This window comes from Giraffa tippelskirchi, chromosome 10, assembly GCF_054371585.1.
Source record: "Giraffa tippelskirchi isolate mGirTip1 chromosome 10, T2T-mGirTip1v1.2.pri, whole genome shotgun sequence".
NCBI classification, from domain to species: domain Eukaryota; kingdom Metazoa; phylum Chordata; class Mammalia; order Artiodactyla; family Giraffidae; genus Giraffa; species Giraffa tippelskirchi.
In genome coordinates this window covers 1,111,883-1,128,741 of record NC_137284.1, presented here as the reverse complement: position 1 = coordinate 1,128,741, position 16,859 = coordinate 1,111,883, and the positions used below count along the sequence as shown (strand labels likewise).

Genomic DNA, 16,859 nt, shown 5'->3' with positions numbered 1-16,859 from the left:
CGGTGGGTGGAGACCGTGGAGGAGAGAGGCGGGCGGCAGGAGGGTGGGTCTGTTCTGGCTCCTGACCTGCTACGGCTCCACACCCCCCGTGGCCGTGTCACTCGTGTGAGTGTAACTCAGTCTGGGGTGGTCGTTTCCTGGGTGCTGTCACGAGCAGCCGTTCTCCGTGCTGCTTGTTCTCAGGAAGCCGCGGCTGGTACGCGGTGTCCCGCCTTCTCTCCCTGGCCGGCTGGTGGCCGGGCCGTGCTGTGGCTGCCGCGCGTCACTTCTGTTAGGGTGTTTCTTGTCAGTGGGGCTGAGCCTGCTTCGACGTCTTTATTCCCTTTCTTCATGAGCCTGCCTCTGTGAACAGCTCAGCAGGGTCTCGGGGTACTGCTGGGGTTCCCGTGCTCGCTCCGGGAAAAGGGTTTTTGCTTGCCCCTTCCTTCAGCCGCGCTCACCATGCAGAGGGACTTCCTCTGGGTGGCAGAAGCCGGGCGTCCCAGTCAGATGGAGCGAGACCTTGGAAGCAGCTGGTGCTTGGCGCCTTGTTTGCGCAGCGGGAAGATTTCCTTTTCCTCCCACGGCCACACTTGCCAGAAGACCGTCTTTGCCTTCCTCACCTCCGTTCTGCTCCTGCGTAAAATGCTTCCCCACGTCATGTATTCCGGGGGCCTAGGCCGTGCAGAAGCTCTGCGAGCTCCCAGCTCGCTGGACCACCGGGCAGCTGTCCCATGGGAAGGGGGCGCGCTGGGAAGTGCTGGCCACTCTCTCCCCCAGCCCGCCCTCCAGGCCTCTGAGCTGGTCTAGGGGCACCCAGGAGGTGGTCTGACCCACCTCGCGGTTCTCCGGGCAGGGGTTGGGGCGGGGAGGCGGGGGCAGCTCTTTCCCCGCACTTAGCTGGAGGAGGAGGGAGGCTCCGCAGGCTGAAAGCGCCGCCTGAGGCTCCGGCGTCCACCAGAGGGCGCGCCGGGCACGCAGGGCGCTGGAGCCCCGGGACGCGGCTTCAGACCCCAGTGCGCGCGGGCGGAGCGGTCTCCCTCTACCGGTGGCCCCGCATCCACGCGGGCTGCTGGGCGCTGCCGCTGCACTGGGTGGACGTGGCACGGGGTGGGCTTGGTGGGAAGGTGGGAGCCTCGGGTTCCGGGGCCTGCGCTGGATGCCCGTTCCCACCTGCCTGGGGCGGGGGCGGGGGCGGGGCCTGGGGCGGTGGGGGAGGGGGAGGGCTCCGAGCAGCATCGGTGTCTGAGTGTCTGAAGGGTGAAGCAGATGCTTTGTTGCCTCCGACGGCCCCACTGCCGGCCTCCTTCATTGTATCTTGCCCCCCTCCCGCCCCCACTGGGATCCTGTGTGAGGGATTCTTGGCAGCTTGTGAGCAGCCCCCCTCGCCCCCCCCGGGTCTGGAAGCACCCCTCAGGTGACGGCCCTCAGGGGCATGTGTCCGTCTTGTGCCCCGTGTTGGTGTGCTAAGCTCTGAGCTCTGGGGAGGCCTGGCCACCACCAAGGCTGGCTGTAGTGACTGCCGGTGTTTGAGCGGCTAAGGGCCACCAAGGCCAGGGTCTGCATTTTGCCGCTCACTGACCTTGAGTAAAGTTTTTGTCAATACTTCTTAGAATCCTCATGAAAACAGCAACCCCAGGCAGAGCGTACTGTCCACTTGTACCCATTCTGCCACAATGGCCTGAGACCTGGGGCAGGTCATCCACCATCAGGGACTCTGCCTGTGGCCTCAGCAGAAGGGGCGGGGACCTCTCTGAGCCACAGAGCCCTCCTCCACGTGGTTTCAGAATTTCCAGGTGGGGCGCTGGCTGGTGGCAGTGTGGTCCTGTGAAGGCAAGGTGCCCACGATGCGGTGAGCACAAGGCTCACCACGGCCCCTTTCTGAGCGGATGTGGGTGCGCCTGCTCCCCACATGCCCTGCCTTTCCTGTGCAGGCAGGAGCCTGGGTTCCCAGCCCCGGCCTGGCTCCCGCTGGAGAGTCCAGGGGTTGGTGGACCTTTGCTTTGTCCTGGCCTCTGGGCACATCTCCGTGAAGATACAGGTGTCCAGTTGGAGGCCTTGGGTGGGGCCTTGGGTTTAGCCCGCGGCCTCAGACAGGATGCGTGCAGCTCACTGACCCTCATGGTTGGGTCCCGGGTTCTGTGACTGGTATTTGAGGATGAGGCATGGAGGGAGGGGAGTGGGGCAAGGCTGAGCTGTGCGGGGTCCGGCTGTCAGAAAGAGGGAGAGCCCAGGGGCCCTGACTGGAAGGGGAGCAGGGGCCACCCGCCAGCATCCCATCGCATTTGGCCCCTTTGCCTAAAGAGAGTGGACTTTGCACTTGTGTGTTGAGTCTGCTCCCTCCCCAGCCCCCCTGGAATGAGATCCGAGGGCTCTGGAAGGCAGAGACCGAGGGGAGCAAAGGTGGGAGATGGTAGAGTCAGAAGGTGGAGAGCGGGCGGTCAGGTGGGGCGCAGGCTCAAGGAGGCCGAGACCTGAGGAAGCTCAGCGGGGCCTCGGAACCTCGGAGGGAGCCGCTTACTGGTCTGGAGGTGCACGGGGGGCAGCTGGACACCCTGCTCCCTCCTGCTTGCCTCGAGCCCGATATTGCTGCCTGAGAGCACGATTCCCCGGACCACACCAGGGCCTCCACCATGCAGATAAAGCCACGATGACAAGGTTCCCCAACCCAGTCTTGTGCCCAAGACCCTGACGCCTGCAGTGCACTCTGCAGGCAGAAGGATGGAGTCTGACCTGCCCGAGAGAAGAGCTCTCCAGACACCTGACAGTGGAGGGGGTGGACATGCCCCCTGCTTGGGAGCCAGGTGGTCCCCCAGCAACCTGCCTGAACCAGTGCCCCCCCCCATGAAGCTGCCGGTGAGCTCTTGAGTGCCCCTCTTTAAATCTGAGTGGATGGCCAGGGATCACCACATGTTTCATGGACTGTGTGAACAAAGAAGGCAGAGACCAAAACCAACAGAAAAAGAGAGAGCGGACTGAACAAACGGATAAGCTGGCGCTGTCGTTAGTCTCCTGAGAGACCTGCAGAGCACGGAGGACCCCCCCCCGGCAAGTAAGAACCAACCAGTAGAGAAAAGGAACGTCCAGAGAATTAACGGGAGTGCGTGGAGGCCGCAGGCGTGCTGGTGAAGTGAAGTCCTGGTCCAGGAAGAGGCATCAGCTGGGTGTGTTCCCAGCAGGGGGCAGAGAGGCAGGTGTGGGCACCGGGAGGGCGGTGGTGAGGACGGCGCATCCGTGCTGGCAGCTTTGAGCCATGGCGGGGCTCCAGAAAAAGGGGCTTGAGATTGAATAGGCTCACCCCGTGCCCCACAGAGTGAGAGCTTCCCTGTTCCCAGCAGGGAGCATGAGTGGGACCCGCAGAGCGCTGGGGATAAGGGAAGGGCTTCAGAGACCTTCGGAGGGGGACAGAGCAACACTGACCCGGAGACTGAAACGAGGGGTTCCAAAGTGGGGGTCATTCCACATCAGCCCAACTATTAATGCAATGCAAGAAGAGAATAAAACTGTGTTCACTTGCAAATTCTGGAAAAAGTAGTACTTCTCATCCTCCACCTTTCAGGAAACTGCTGAAGAGGCCCAGTGCCAAAGAGAGAGGAAAGGGGTCCTTGGGACGCAGTGCAGCCCAGCAGGCTGGGGGCAGAAGGGGCTGCAGCCGAAGAGCCGGGGCCGAGACTTTCCTCCCGGGATCCCCGTCAGGAACCCGCCTGGGAAGCACCGAGGCAGATGCAGGTTCTTTCAGAGCAGTTTGGTCCTTGTTTGGGGCCTGTCCTTAGGCAGATCTCCCTCGACTCAACGATGGGGTCACCTCCCACCAAAGCTGTCTTTAAGTTGAAGATACAGGAAGCTGAAAAGGCATTCAGTGCATCTGATCTCCTCACCCGCCTCAGATGGGCCCCGAACACGCACAGCAGCCTGCACGGGGCCAGACCACCTCACACAGAGCCCTGCAAACCCCTGGGGACAGCGGGACAGCAGCCCAGCAGGGGCCTCCATGCCCACCCATGTGCCATGCTGCGTCCACAGCAGGAAGCTGTCCGACCAGCTCGGCGCGCCTCGGGTTCACCTGGGGCGCGTGGACATCTCCACAGACGTGCCGGGGTGTTCCTGGAGGCAGTGGGGGCCGGCCTGGGGCACTCAACAGTGGGTGGGGGCCGTGGGGGTTGTCACTTCCCATCCCTGCTGAGCTCCCAGCCCGTCTTCTCTCGGGGTCCTTTCCTCTCGGGAACCTTCCCTACAGTCCTGCATGAGCAGTGGACATCGTCCATCTCTCTCTGACATTTTTCTTGATTGGATTCCAGTATTTTAGATTCGGAGGATTCCCAGTGTCTGTGCTTGAGCGCCTGTAGGGGTCGGGCCCCTGGCGGGGGAGGTGGCTCCACCAGCCTCCTTCCTGTGCCCTGAGCCTGGGCTAAATGTTGCCTCCAACGTTTTTATACCAGTGGGGAGGGCGGGGTGACTTGGCAGGACCCACCTCACCCTTTTCTTAGGCAGCCTGGGCTCTGTGCCTGCTGGGCTTGGGAAGCTCATGGGGGGAGGTGACAGTGTCCCTGTGCCTGGGGCCAGCGCTTCGGGGGGTCAGGATGGCTGCTGCGTGACCTGGGTGCCCCGTAGGCGGCGGCCCGGGAGCGACTCGCTCGGCTCCACCAGCCTCTCCCCTCAGGGGGCCGTTGGCCTGGCTTGAACCTTACCCAAAGCTGATGGCCTGTCAGGCGGGTGTTGATGTTGCTCTCCCGGCCCTGAGCCCACGGGGTGCAGCCTGCCTCCCTCTCCCGTCCAGGCGCTCTTCCTGCCTGGCCGCCCCCTGCTCCAGTGCCGGGGTGTTTCCAAGCTCCCCCTGACAGTCGGGCCCAGATGGGCACTTTGCCCCAACCTGCACGTCTTCTCTGTCCTCCTTGGCAGGCTGTCCAGGGGTGGGGGGCCGACACGGGAGGAATGCAAAGTGAGCCTGGCAGCGATGGGCCGATGGGCCGAGGCCGCCCTGCTCTCCCCCGGCCCGGCAGGTCTGGCCGTGCTCAGCCTCGGGCGGGCGAGGCTGGCAGGGCTCCTGTTTGCCCCAGGCTGCGTGAGGTGGGGGGCTGCCCTTCTCCCCTTAAGTGCAAGGTGAGGTGTGTGGGCAGCTTCCCAGGAGCCCCGGCAGACTGGGGCTTCCTCTTCCTCTGGAGACGGAGGCAGGGCTGGGAGGGAGGCGGGGTGTGGCCCTTACACTTCCCAGCGACTCACCTGCCGCCTAAGCCGCAGGGCTGTTTGTGAGGCCAGCCTCTCCCTGCCCAGGGCAGCCGCCTCAGAAATACGTGTCCCTCGGTCCTGGGCCTGCCCTCCTGGAGGTGTGAGCGGCCCTGGAGCCGGCGGCGGGGTCAGATGTGGACTTGGTCTCGGCTCTGCCTCCGCTTCCTGCACTGTGAGATGGGACGTCGGGTCAGGTGAGCGGGCCTGGAGAGGGGGGCGCCGGGGTGGGGGTGAGGGGTGGCAGCCAGGCCTGGGGCTGGCACGTGGGCGTTGCCCTGGGCAGTGCAGGCCTGGGGCTTCCCGGCCATTGAGGTTCCAGCCGGCTCCGGGCCGAGCAGGTCCAGAGCAAGCCGTGGCCGCTGCGGGAGGGACGGCTCCTGCCTCCTCCTCCCTGGATACCGTGGGCTGGGGGCCTCCGGTCTCAAGAGGCTGTTTCTGTGCTGGAAGCAGAGACAGTCACCGCAGAGGAGCCCCCACCCGCCCACCTCCCACCCCCGCCTCTCCGGCCACCAAAGAGTGTGTGCCGAGTTGTGCCCTGGTGTATGCGCCCTCCCCTTGGCTCCAAGCTGCTTTCTTTGAGTGGATCTCTAGCTTTCCACTGCGAGATCCAGCGTGGTGAACCCCCCCCCAGCCTCTAGCATCAGCTGCGACATTTAGCGAGGCGTCCCAGCCCTTCTGATGGCAGCCACAGCAGCCCCTGCTTCACTCGCAGGGCCTGAGCAGGGACTCCGTCCACCCCTGCAGCTCGAGCTCACCAGGCTGCTGGCGCCTCTGGAAGTGGCCTCAGTGGTGTGGCTGCCGTGGGATGTGCGCTTGGGGGCCTGTGGTGAGAGGCAGGTGCTCTCGGGGCTCTGAGGACAGAGACAGGGCCGGCTTGGGAGGAGAGAGCCTCTGTGTGGCAACTCCAGGCCCTAAAACTTTTGCCTACTCCCTTTTGTCTTTGAAAACATAGATGAAGCTCTTTGTTATTGTGAAATAGATCAGAGAAAAGCGATTGGAGAAAGTGGTAATAGAGCCTGAAGCCACATCCAGCCTAGAAATAAGACATCCCAGCACAGTTGTCCTCTTTTTCTTCCCTGGGATAAGTGAATAGCTCTTTGCAACGTAACACACGAAGAGAAAGCACAACAGTTCCAGATGCACAGGTGTGTCGGTTTCAGGTTAGTGCCCTGCGCCCCTCCCGTGTCGTGGAACCAGAAAGGAGCAGCTGTGCAGGCCCCTCCGGTGCCCTCCTCGCCTTTGGCACCTCTTGCCCTTGGGCATCCTGTGCCTGGAGTCCTCGGGTGGGGCCCCTGTGGGCGGTTGCTTCTGTGGGCCCTCGGGGCTCCCTGCAGGGGCACCAGCGAGAGTCCCTGCTTTCCTGTGGGCTTGTGGCTTGCTTGCCTCCGGTCAGCTTGCAGAGGTGTAATTTACATTCCACTGAACCTAAAGCATAAGCTTCCTTGAATTTTGACAGATATGCGTAGCCTGTGACCTCCCGCAAAGATTGAAACCACAGAACCTGATCTAGAACCTTTGACGGCCTTGCCACACCCTCGGAGCTTAGCACCCACTGAGCTGCCGCTGGTCTCAGGTTCCGACTAAAACCCGTCTGGAGGGGATCCTCGAGTGTCCAGTGTGGGGGTCTGCCCTTGGAGCCTGCTGCTGTGAGGCTCGCCCGCTGGCGTGGAGGAGGAGGCCCGGTAGTCTGCGCTCTTCCCACGTGCTCACAGACCAGGATCGCGCTGCCGTGAGCCCTCACGGGTCCCCGTGTGCCCGGTGCCTTCGTCCTTCCTGCCAAAGGGAGCAGGTGGCTGGGTCACTGGGGAGGCGCGTACGGCCTGTGGAGGGTCAGGCTCCATGTCTTCAGGTGCTGTTTGGCCCCGTCGGCCTCCGTGGTCTGATTCTGACCGTCCTGGTGGGTGTGGCTGTAGCTTCTCCGGGGGAATGTCTGTCACCATCTTCTGCCCATTTTCAGTTGCATTTTGAGAGCCCTGTGTCTGTTGGGGACGGAAGTCCTGGGTCAGTACACATGCTTGTCTTTTCATTCTCTCACGGGGTCTCTTGAGGTGCAAACATCCTTGCTGTTGACTGTGTCCAGCTCCTCATCGCTGTCCGGGGACCGAGCCCTGGTGGCTTGCTCTGTTATATGCAAGGACTGAGCATTCGTTCCTGCTGCTTCTGGACAGGATGCCCAGTTTGGTGCGTGCCCCTTTCTGCACGCCTGGGGCCAGCCTCCTGAAGGGGCCAAGCAGGCCGGCAGGGTGTCCGGATGGACATGGGCACCTGACTGTTTCTGCGTCCTTTACTGGAGCTCAGCAACTCAATGGACACGAGTCTGAGCGAGCTCCGGGAGTTGGTGGTGGACAGGGAAGCCTGGCGCGCTGCAGTCCACGGGGTCGCAAAGAGCCGGCATGACTGAGCGACTGGACTGAGCTTACTGGGGCTCAGGAAGCTGGGCGGCGAGGAGAAACGCATCCTGACACCAGCCGCAGGCCTGTGGAGGAGGGCCCGTGGTCCCGGAGGGCGGCAGCTCCTTCCCTGCGCCCGTTCACAGCACCCTCAGGGGCCAGCAGGGTGGCAGGGATGGTACCCGGGAAAGCCAGGGAGCAGGGGTGGGAAGAAAGGGCACGGTTGCCCAGCAGCTGTACTCACACACCCACGCACACACGCTTTCCCATGTAGACATGCACACGCCTTCCACCTGTACAGCCCTAGAGGAGTCCATGGAGGCTGGACAGTCCCGATGCTTGTCTTGGAAATAAACATGAGGGTGGCTTCCAGCCTGGAGAACTTCTTTGCCCACTGAGTGGGAGGCGTGTTTATGTGTCTTTAAGTGGACACACGTGACATCTGCCCCGCGTGGTGTGGTTAGGGTTTTGTTCCCGGGGTGTGCGATAGTCTGAGAGGAGCTCGGAGGTTGGGAGGAGTGTCCAGGCCCCAAGTCCAGGGCACTCACTGCACAGGGTTCTGGCGCAGAGGCGCCTTCGGTCCAGCTCTGCCATCCCCCTGCCTCCTGGCCTCAGCGGAGGCCTGAGCTCTCCAGGCTCATCTTCCAGCATGGCAGGCTGCTCTTTGTTCTCCTGAAAGTCCACCCACGGGAGTGGGGGTCTTGGACTCATGTGGCGTCTTGCCTTCAGTCTTACCAAGGAAGCGGGCAGGGTGACTAGTCAGGGGCCCCGAGGCCCTCCTTCATCAGCCTGGGTCAGTCCGCCCCCAGGGGCCTTGGGCCGAGCCGCCACATTCTGTGTGCTCACAGGCCCCCTTCTGGCAGCGGGGCCTGGGCCCAGCCCCTAGTTGTGGACGGTAAGGGGCTCGGGGGCCATGGGAGCGAGGTCCGGGGCGCTGTTTGTGTTCTAAAAGGCCCTCTCCTTGGGGACAGCAGCAGTGGGGATGGCTTGGAGCTCTGCTCCTGGCGGCCCTGGGCCGCGGAGCTCATCCAGGTACGGGGGTGCAGACTCCCGAGCGTGGCTGGACGCGGGCACCTGACTGGGGGCGGCTTGTGCTCCAGGGCACAAGCGCCCGTGCAGAGGCAGAGGCCCACCCGCGGCGCTGGCCAGGTGGGTGTCCCCAGGCTCTCTGGGCACTGGGCCCAGGTCCTGTCGGGAGGGCATCACTCAGCTGGCTGGTGCCTGGGAGGCCCGTTCGCCCATTGCCGACGGCCGCGTGGGTTGTTTCCGGTAGGTTTCTGTGTAGACGTGAGCTCGCTCTCGTCAGGGCGGGCTGCCAGGTGGGGTCCGAGGATGCTGGGCCACGTCCCCCGGGCAGGCCCGCCTGCCCTCTCTGTGCCTGCGGCAGCCTCTGAGTGTGGGTGCCACTGGTGTGTCCAGCCTGATGGCCGCGTGGCCCCTTGTGCCAGTTCCTGCGCATTTGGTTGTTGAACTGTAGGAGGAGCCAGCTCTTGCGGGCGGAGGCGGGCTGTTGGCTTGCCCTCTGATAGCCTTGTCACGGGCACGGCCCCTCCTCTCAGCCTGCCCCTCGAGCTCCTGCTGCGGCACCGTCCGTCGTCACCCCCGTGTCGGTAGCGTTCAGCCTGCCCTCACCGCCATCCAGGGTGCTTTTTGTCTCAGATATTTCCGTTTCTACGTCTACAAGTTCAACTGGGATCTTCCAAACACACGTGTTTTAAATCTCCCTGTAACGTGTCCAGTGTCTCTCTTGTCTCTGGAACAGGTGGACACAGTCACAGGGGCCCTGACAGCACTGCCGTCTCACTCTGTCCCTGGGCCCTCTCGGGGTCTTTTTGATCAGGTGATTTGACCCCTAGGAACGCACTGTTTCCTCCTTTCTCGAGGTTGGCAGCTCCTGATTGGACACAAAACTGTGGGGGCTTCACCCTGTGTGGTGTTTGTTTCTGTTGTTCAGTCGCCAAGTCATCTCTGACTCTGTGACCCCGTGGATGTGGCTCGCCAGACTCCTCTGTCTTCCACTGTCTCCCAGAGTTTGCTCAATTTCACGTCCAATGAGTCCATCCAGCCATCTCGTCCTCTGCCGCCCCCTTCTCCTCCTGCCCTCGAACTTTGCCAGCACTGGCTCTTTTGCCTTGTTTGGTGCTGGATATCTTTGTGTGTCAGTAAGTTGCTTGGACTCAGGTTGGCAACGATTGATTGCTTTCAGTCTTGTGTTTGCTCTGTGTTGGTGGGGTTATGGCACAGTTTCATGTCTGGCCAGTTTTTCTCACCACTGACCTCTGGAGTCTCCACCTGTCCCGCTCTGGTTGGGGAAGAACTCTTTTTAGGCCTGTGCGAGCCTTGAGGTCGGCCCCCAGATCCTGCTGGGTGGGGTGTCCTCCCGTAGCCGTTCCTGGAGCGTGTGTCCTGACCGTGCTCAGCCGGGGACCCAAGGGGCCCACAGCGCGTCCGCGCAGCGCTGGGTGCCACGCCCTCTGCTCGGTGCCCAGGCCTCCTGGTGCGCTGCCCCTGACCTCTGCCTGTTTGGCCTCCCAGACTCACTGCTGGAGCACCTCAGCGGGCTCCCCTCCCTGCCGAGCAGGTCCTCGCAGGCCGGAGCCAGGCACCACCGCAAGCCCTCGCTGGTGCCCTCCCCACCGAGGAGCCCAGAGGAGGAGGCTCTGCCCGGCCGATTCAGTGAGGCCGGAGTAAGACAAGACCTCGCCAGGAAGGCACGGGTCAGCGCAGTGCCCTCCACGAACACCGTGGAGAGGCTTCCTCAGCCCAGTAGTTGGTCAGAGGCTTCGTGGCCCTCTGTCCATGCACGTGTCCCCGCTCTGGTAAGCCCCCCCCACCCCGTGCTTCTCTGCCCTGCGTGTCCGCAGCCCCAGCTTCTGTTCTTGCGTCCGCAGTGGCCAAGACCCTGGGGCCCTCCAGCGGGCCGTCGCGGCCCTCCCCAGGCCTTGTTTGCCGTCCAGGGCCCCATTCCCCGCGTTGTCCAGCGTCCGAAGCCAGTTGTTTCTTATGCTGTATCCAGTATGAGGTGTCGATGGTGGAGGGCAAGTCTAGCGTCGGTTACTCCCCGCGCAGAAAGCTCTTCACTTCTTTTTCGTTAAAAGCCAGAAGCCCTTCCCCTCTGTGTCTCCCCGCACTGCCGTGGTGCTTCTCGTCTCGACTTCATTTAGGAGCTCCCGTTTCTGGCTCTCATTGTGAGCCTTTTTGTCTTTCTCTTCAGTTCTTTAATTCGCTTTATCTCTGAGGTTTTCAAGTTTGAATTTATTGAGGCACAAGTTTCATCTGGTTTATGTGTGTCTTTCTGGACTGTTTTAATTATTACTCTTCCTCGTTCTTTTCCATTTTTGTTGGATTTAGCCTTGAAACTTTGCCCACTTGCTTTTACGTGAACCACATGTTCCTGTGCCTTCAACCAGGGCTCTGGGCTCTGCTGCCTTCACGGCTGGGGCTCCGCTCAGAGCCTCCGGGCGCACCACGAGTGGGAGTGTTACAGACAGGCCAGGGAGGAGGTGGGCATGTCCTCGGGGACGGACCGGAGGCGGAGGCGTCAGGGTGCATGCACGTCTGGTTCCACGTGGATGCCGTGTCCGGCCAGGCAGGGACGTAGGTGTGGAGGTGAGTGTGCACACCCAGGTCCTTGCTCAGTCAGCCCAGAGAGTCCAGGAAGGGGACACCCCGGCAGCAGTGGGATGACTGGGTCAGGTTTCAGTCTTTCATCTGCTCCGATAGAGAGGCCCAGGGCCCCTTGAGGAAGTGGTAGCTCTCGCCCCGTGGCGGGCAGTCAGGCACCCTCTGCTCAGTTGCACCAGCTGCCTGGCAGGCTGCGTCCTCCCTACCCAGGGCTGCCATGGCTCAGCTCCCCGGGTGAGCACAGCGCCTGGGTCCTGCCCTGGTCCTCACATGTGGCCGGGCAGCCAGCCTGCTCCACTGTGTGTGGGGTGGTCCTCTTGGGGGCTTTGCCACAGCACAGAGCTGGCTTGAGCCTGGGTGAATGGTTGGGTTTGTGGGATGCGGCTGCGGGGCAGAGGGTCTGGCCGAGGCCGCGGTGAGCTGGCCCTGTGGTCAGGCAGGCTGGAGCCCAGCAGGGGGTCATCCTGTTGGACGGTTGCTTTTCTAGTCCTCGATGGTCCTGTGTGGGGCCACACCCTTCTCGTGCCCCCTCAGGAGGCCTCTGGCTGTGTCCATGGGCTCTGCCGCCCTCTGCCTCGTGCCCACTTGGCACCTTGTCTTCCCAAGACCATTCAGATGGAGACGCTGCCTGCCTGCTTCCGCCTCTCCCTGCGGCCCCGCCTGCCCACAGAGCGTTCCCGGCCGCGTCCGAAGGGCCTCCCGACAGGTCCCCCTGGGGGCCACGCTGTCCCCACGGCAGTGGCCTTGCCCCACGCAGCGCCTGTGCGGCGCCACTTTGAAAGGCGACTGAGACGTTCCCTCAAGTAACCAGACTTGGCTGGCCCTGCCTGTAAAAGGAGCAGCTGCTGTCCCTGCCCGGCCAGGGCCCGTCTGCCCTCCTCCCGCCCCCCCCCCCGCCCCATGTGTCCTCATTGGCCGGTGTGGCTGGCTCCCGGTCAGGGCTGCGAGGCAGGCAGGGCGCGTCGGTGCTGGGGCGCCTACTTTCCTGGCCCGGTTCTGCACTGCCCACCATGCTCGGAGACCACAGTGGTCTCCCCGCAGACCGAGCTCTGCTCAGCCAGCCCCCCAAGGCCGGAATCAGCTGCAAGACAGTGCTTCAGGCAGTTGGCAAAGCGCTCAGGTGAGTGTGGCAGGGCCGCGGGGCGCCTGAGTGTCCCTTGTTCCACCCCAGGGCTGTCTGGGGAGAAGTGGCCGTCCTCCCGGTCAGGTCTCCGTGGTGTGCAGACCCTGCCTGGGCCGGGGAGTGGATGGGCCTGGGGTGAGAGCAGCTGGGCATGCTCAGAACTTTGTTTGGAGCGAGGTTCTTCTTAGACTTCAGCCCTTCCTGCTGTCTGTGGGAGGCAGGGAGCCCCCAAAGAGGGTGTTCAGCCCAGAGGGTCTGGGTGAGAACAAGGGGCTCCCGAGACCGGCATCTCCCAGTGGTGAACTGTGCCCGCAGCAGACCTGCGTCCTGCCCTTCTGAGCCCCCTGGACAGCGCCTTTGGCACCCCTGGCGTGTGGCCTCTGGTTCCTGGGTAGGGTGACCAGAGTCTGTGACGAGCGACCTTGCCCAGAGCCTGCCCTGGTCGTGTCTGCTGTGGGGCCTCTTTCCTCACCTTCCTCAGCTGCTCCACGGAGCCTCCAGCGTCCCACGTGAGAGGCTGGAGCCTCTCCAGAGCCTCTTCTGCGTCAGGGTGGAAGCGTCTAGGTCAGGCATTCAGGAGAGCGCTGGGGGGCTGGGAAGCGGGCCTCCTCGACCCTCGCAGGCAGGGCTCCCACCCTGTGCTGCGTGCTCTGGGGGCCTGGCTCAGCCCAGCAGTGAGGGGGCCCTGACACGTTCCTGGCGGGGTGGAGCACTGCCCTCCTCGCCCGGGGCAGCCGCAGTTCAGACCGAGCCCTGGCTGCCCTCAGCATGCGCAGCTTGTGTCTGCTCGTGATTTGGGTGCATCGTAGCTCTTAAGGAAAGCTGTCTTCTGCTTTTCTGATTCTGTCTTTGACAGTCACCAGGCTTCGCAGGCCCCTGGGTGAGGCCCAGGCCCTGGGGGAGGGACCACCGACGGGCTCCATGACCCGCGTCCCCGGTCTCTGTGGTTGCCACCCTCCTCCCCCACAGGGCCGCCCCCGGCCGCCCCCCACTGTGGAGGACTTGTGGGGTCGCAAGCAGAAGCCCAGAGTGCCCTGCCGTGTACAGGTATGGGGTGTGGGCACACTGGCAGGGCCCCCTCTGGGACGTTGGCTCTGGTCAGGGGTGGTGACGCCCCCAACAGTGTGGGGGGCTGCCGTGTGCAGCCCGCGTGGCGGGGGGCCCGGACCCGGAGTGGGTGCCCTGGAGGCCACGGGCAGGGCCGGCCCTCTGAGCCCTCTGGGGCAGAGAGACCGGGGCCTGCCCGGGGGACCAGGAGGACTTGACACAGAGGTGGCGATTCCGCCAGGAGTCAGAAGCGCAGCTTCTCTGCTTGGACGTGGCTCAGAGCGAGCCGGCCCCCTGGAGGCGGGGGTGCTGGGTGGCGCCACGCCACGACCCCCTGACGTGTGAGGACTGGTCTCGGGTCCGCAGCCCTCACTGTCTGCCCGGTACCTTCCCTCTCAGCCAGTCTCGTGTGTGGTGAGGACGCACAGCCTGTGAAAGCCGGCTCTGTTTGGGGTGCTGATCGCCTGGCCTCTAGCCCCGAAAAGAAACAACTCGCACGTGTCTCCCCCCAGTGTCTGGCCGCTGCAGCCCGTGGGGATTTGATGGGGGTTCCATGGGGATCCTCCCGGGCTTCTGCCCCCACGTCTCTGCTCTGGGAAGGGGCTGGTCGCCGGGGCCTGTGAGGACCCGTGAGAACATGGCCGGGGGCAGGGTGGTCTCCAGGTGTCAAGAGTGCAGATGCCCCAGGCCCGCTCGTCGGAACGTGGGGTCTTGGGAAGGAGGGCTCTCTCCCTGGGCGCCTCCTTCCTTGGACCAGCTGCCGCACGCTCCGTGTGTCCTGGGCTTCCCTGCGGGGCCCACCCAGCACCCGGGTTTTACTTGGAGTCCACATCCTCGCGTCTGCAGGAGGCTCGTAACCCAGATCCCCTCCAGCCGTGAGGCTGTGCCCAGGCCGCCCGCCTGCGGGCTGTGCGGCCTGCTCCTGCGGGCCCCCTGCCCAGGCCTCCCTGAACCCCCTCCTGGGGGATGCACTGGCTGCTCTGGCGTCTGTGCCGGCATCTGGGGAAGGCGGCAGGCCGGCCGGGCTCTGAGGGGAGAGGGGCGCCGCCTCTCTGTCCGTACCCCAGTCCAGTGCCACCTTGGCGGCTCCGGCCCACCCGGCTCTGTGCCTGAAGGCCCCAGCCCCTAGGCAGCACTGACGCCTGGAGGGGTGGTCTGTGGTAACACCTGATGCTGCCCACCACTCTTGGAGGTCAGGACCTCGCCACAGGTGTCCTTGTGGTGGCCCCTGGGGCGGCCTTGCCAGGGGAAGGAATCGATGAACTGAGCTGGCGGCTGTGCTCAGCACTTGGGGGTCCTCAGCTGGAGGGAGGAGTCCAGTGCCTAAGGGCCTGGAGCCGAGTCCTCGCTGCTGGCTCCAGGGTCACCGCGTGCTGCTGGAAGCCTGTGCCCGAAGCCTCGGCCTCCTGGCTCCAGGCCCTCCCCTCCATGGAAGCGACAGGACTGGGGCGGAGGCCCTTGGGTGTGGCCGGCCCTTCCAGCTCCCAGACCCACCCCAGGCAGGCCCGGCCCTCAGTGCTGCCGCCTCCTGGCCAGTAGCTGTCCTCGCTTGGCGGCCCGTCTGGAGGGCGCAGGTGCAGAGAAGGCCGGGCCTGCTTCCCAGCAGCGCTGGAGCCTGGGGCCCAGGGTGCTTCTGCCAGCCGGCTCTAGGAGGACAGGTGCTGACAGAGGAGTGAGGGGCTGGGGAGGCGAGGCCTCTGACCACACAGACCACAGCCCAGGGCCCCCGAGGCCCATCTCACGGAGCAGAAGTTCAGGTCCTCCGGGGGGGGTGTCCCCCCCCAAGAACCAGAGACGGAGGCCACCCTCAGCCGGAGGGGCCATCTCCCTGGAAGGGACGCGTGGGCACAGGGACCCACGCCCTCGGCAGGAGGACACCCCACGAGGCCCCTCGACGCCCCTCCACGGTGGCCACTTCCTGCTGCCCCTCTGCCTGGTCGCCCGTGTGCAGGCCACCAGGGGGAGGCTGCTGCACGTGGCCGAGCTCAGGGCGCGGCGGTGGGGCCGTTGGGGGCTTCCCGGCCCGGGCCCCTCTCGCCCCAGCCCTCGCGGTTGATGGCAGCACCCTCCGCCCCCCGACGCCGAGGCTCGGGGGTGGCTGGCCCCAGCCAGGTGTGCACGCTTGGAGCAGAGGCGAGGGGGTCGGGTCAGCGGGGCCGGGCTCACAGTGAACCATCTGCCCGTGGGCAGACACCCGGGGATGGGCAGAGCAGAGGTCCACTCAGGGTTGGAGGCGCACTCTGTGGGCTGGCCCCGTGTGCCCGGGGCTGTGGACACAGGGACCTTCCAGGCAAGTGCAGGCTTTATGCCAGGTGGCGGTGGCTCCATGGCTCAGACCCAGGATCAGGAAAGCGCTCCACCCACCTATCTCTAACGGCGCCTGGGCCTGTCAGCCCCTCTGGGGCTTGGTGCCGTTCTGTGCCCCCTAGGGCAGCTGCAGGGCCCACAGAGGCCCGTGTCTGCACTTGTCCCCCGTGCCCAACTCGCCCCAGGACTCCTGAGGTGCCGCCTGCGTGTGCCTGCGTGTGCCTGCGTGTGTGCGGTGTCCGCGCCTGGGCCCAGCGCTGGACCCCGTGGCCCCCACCCAGTGCCGGCCGCTGCCGCTGCCGCACCCGGAGGCCAAGCGCACGTTGCCTTTTAAGGCAAAGATCTGCTGCGAGAAGCTGAGGGGAAAACATCTCCTTGGCGTTCAGGGAGCATTCTTTCTTCCTGTTTCTCTTAAATAAACCACCAGCAACTTTTCAAAACACAAGAACAAAAAGGCCAAGGTCAGGAGCTACAGACCTTCCATCCCATGTGACTCCCCGACCCCTGCGCCTCAGTGGGACTAGGGGGACACAGAGTGTCTCCCCCAGGCGCCCGGTCCTCAGTCTGCCCGCTGCCCTGAGACCGGCCCCGCTCCCCCCACTCCCCAGCCGGGCTGTGTCCTCAGGCCTGTGGCTGCCCCTCGGTGGGGGCCTCACCGAGAATTTGTGCCCTTGGATGCCCCCCACCCCCATCCCAGATGGCCGCTCCTCAAGAGCCCGCAGCTGAGGGCAGCCTTTTCTGGTCGGTGGACTTAGGACGGGCTGATGGACTGGCCGTGTATTTGCTCAGAGTCGGGATGTTGCTGCTGGAGATCCCAGGCACTGGAGCGAAGGAAGGATACTAGTCCCTGCTCTTAGGAACCTCCCCCACCCACCGCGACCGCCTGCCCAGCCTTGGGTGGGGGAGCAGTGTCCCCCCATGTTGGCCCGGGGGTCCTGCTCTGGACACGGCACACACTGGCTCTCTCTGCCCCAGCCTGCGGCAGACACGGAGATTCGGGTCACACCCAGCCCAGGCTGGTGTCCCGGCCGCGTCTCTGGGCCGCTCTGTTAGGCAGTTTTCCTCCCTGGGTGATATGCGTCCCCTCCATCTCCAGCTCGGGGGCAGCGCGGGGAGGCCGGCTGTGGGGCCACTGCCATCCCCGCCGAGGTGGGGCTGGGCCT

General features: G+C 64.4%; 1 protein-coding gene across 6 annotated transcripts in view; it reads left to right on the top strand.

The window, feature by feature from the left end:
* MOB2 (MOB kinase activator 2) overlaps window positions 1-16,859 on the top strand; it is a 52,965-nt gene that overhangs the window by 21,068 nt on the left and 15,038 nt on the right. Inside the window, exons 2-3 of one of the 6 annotated variants that reach the window (XM_081536593.1) lie at window positions 5,251-5,399; window positions 6,185-6,365. The exons of 2 other annotated variants lie outside the window; for them this stretch is intronic. In XM_081536593.1, the coding sequence (XP_081392719.1) occupies window positions 6,343-6,365 (23 nt within the window). In that variant the 5' untranslated portion in view covers window positions 5,251-5,399; window positions 6,185-6,342. Of the gene's footprint in view, window positions 1-5,250; window positions 5,400-6,157; window positions 6,366-9,825; window positions 12,340-16,859 lie in introns of those variants that run through there. 3 more of the 6 variants (XM_081536592.1, XM_081536596.1, XM_081536590.1) reach the window with 3 other exon arrangements.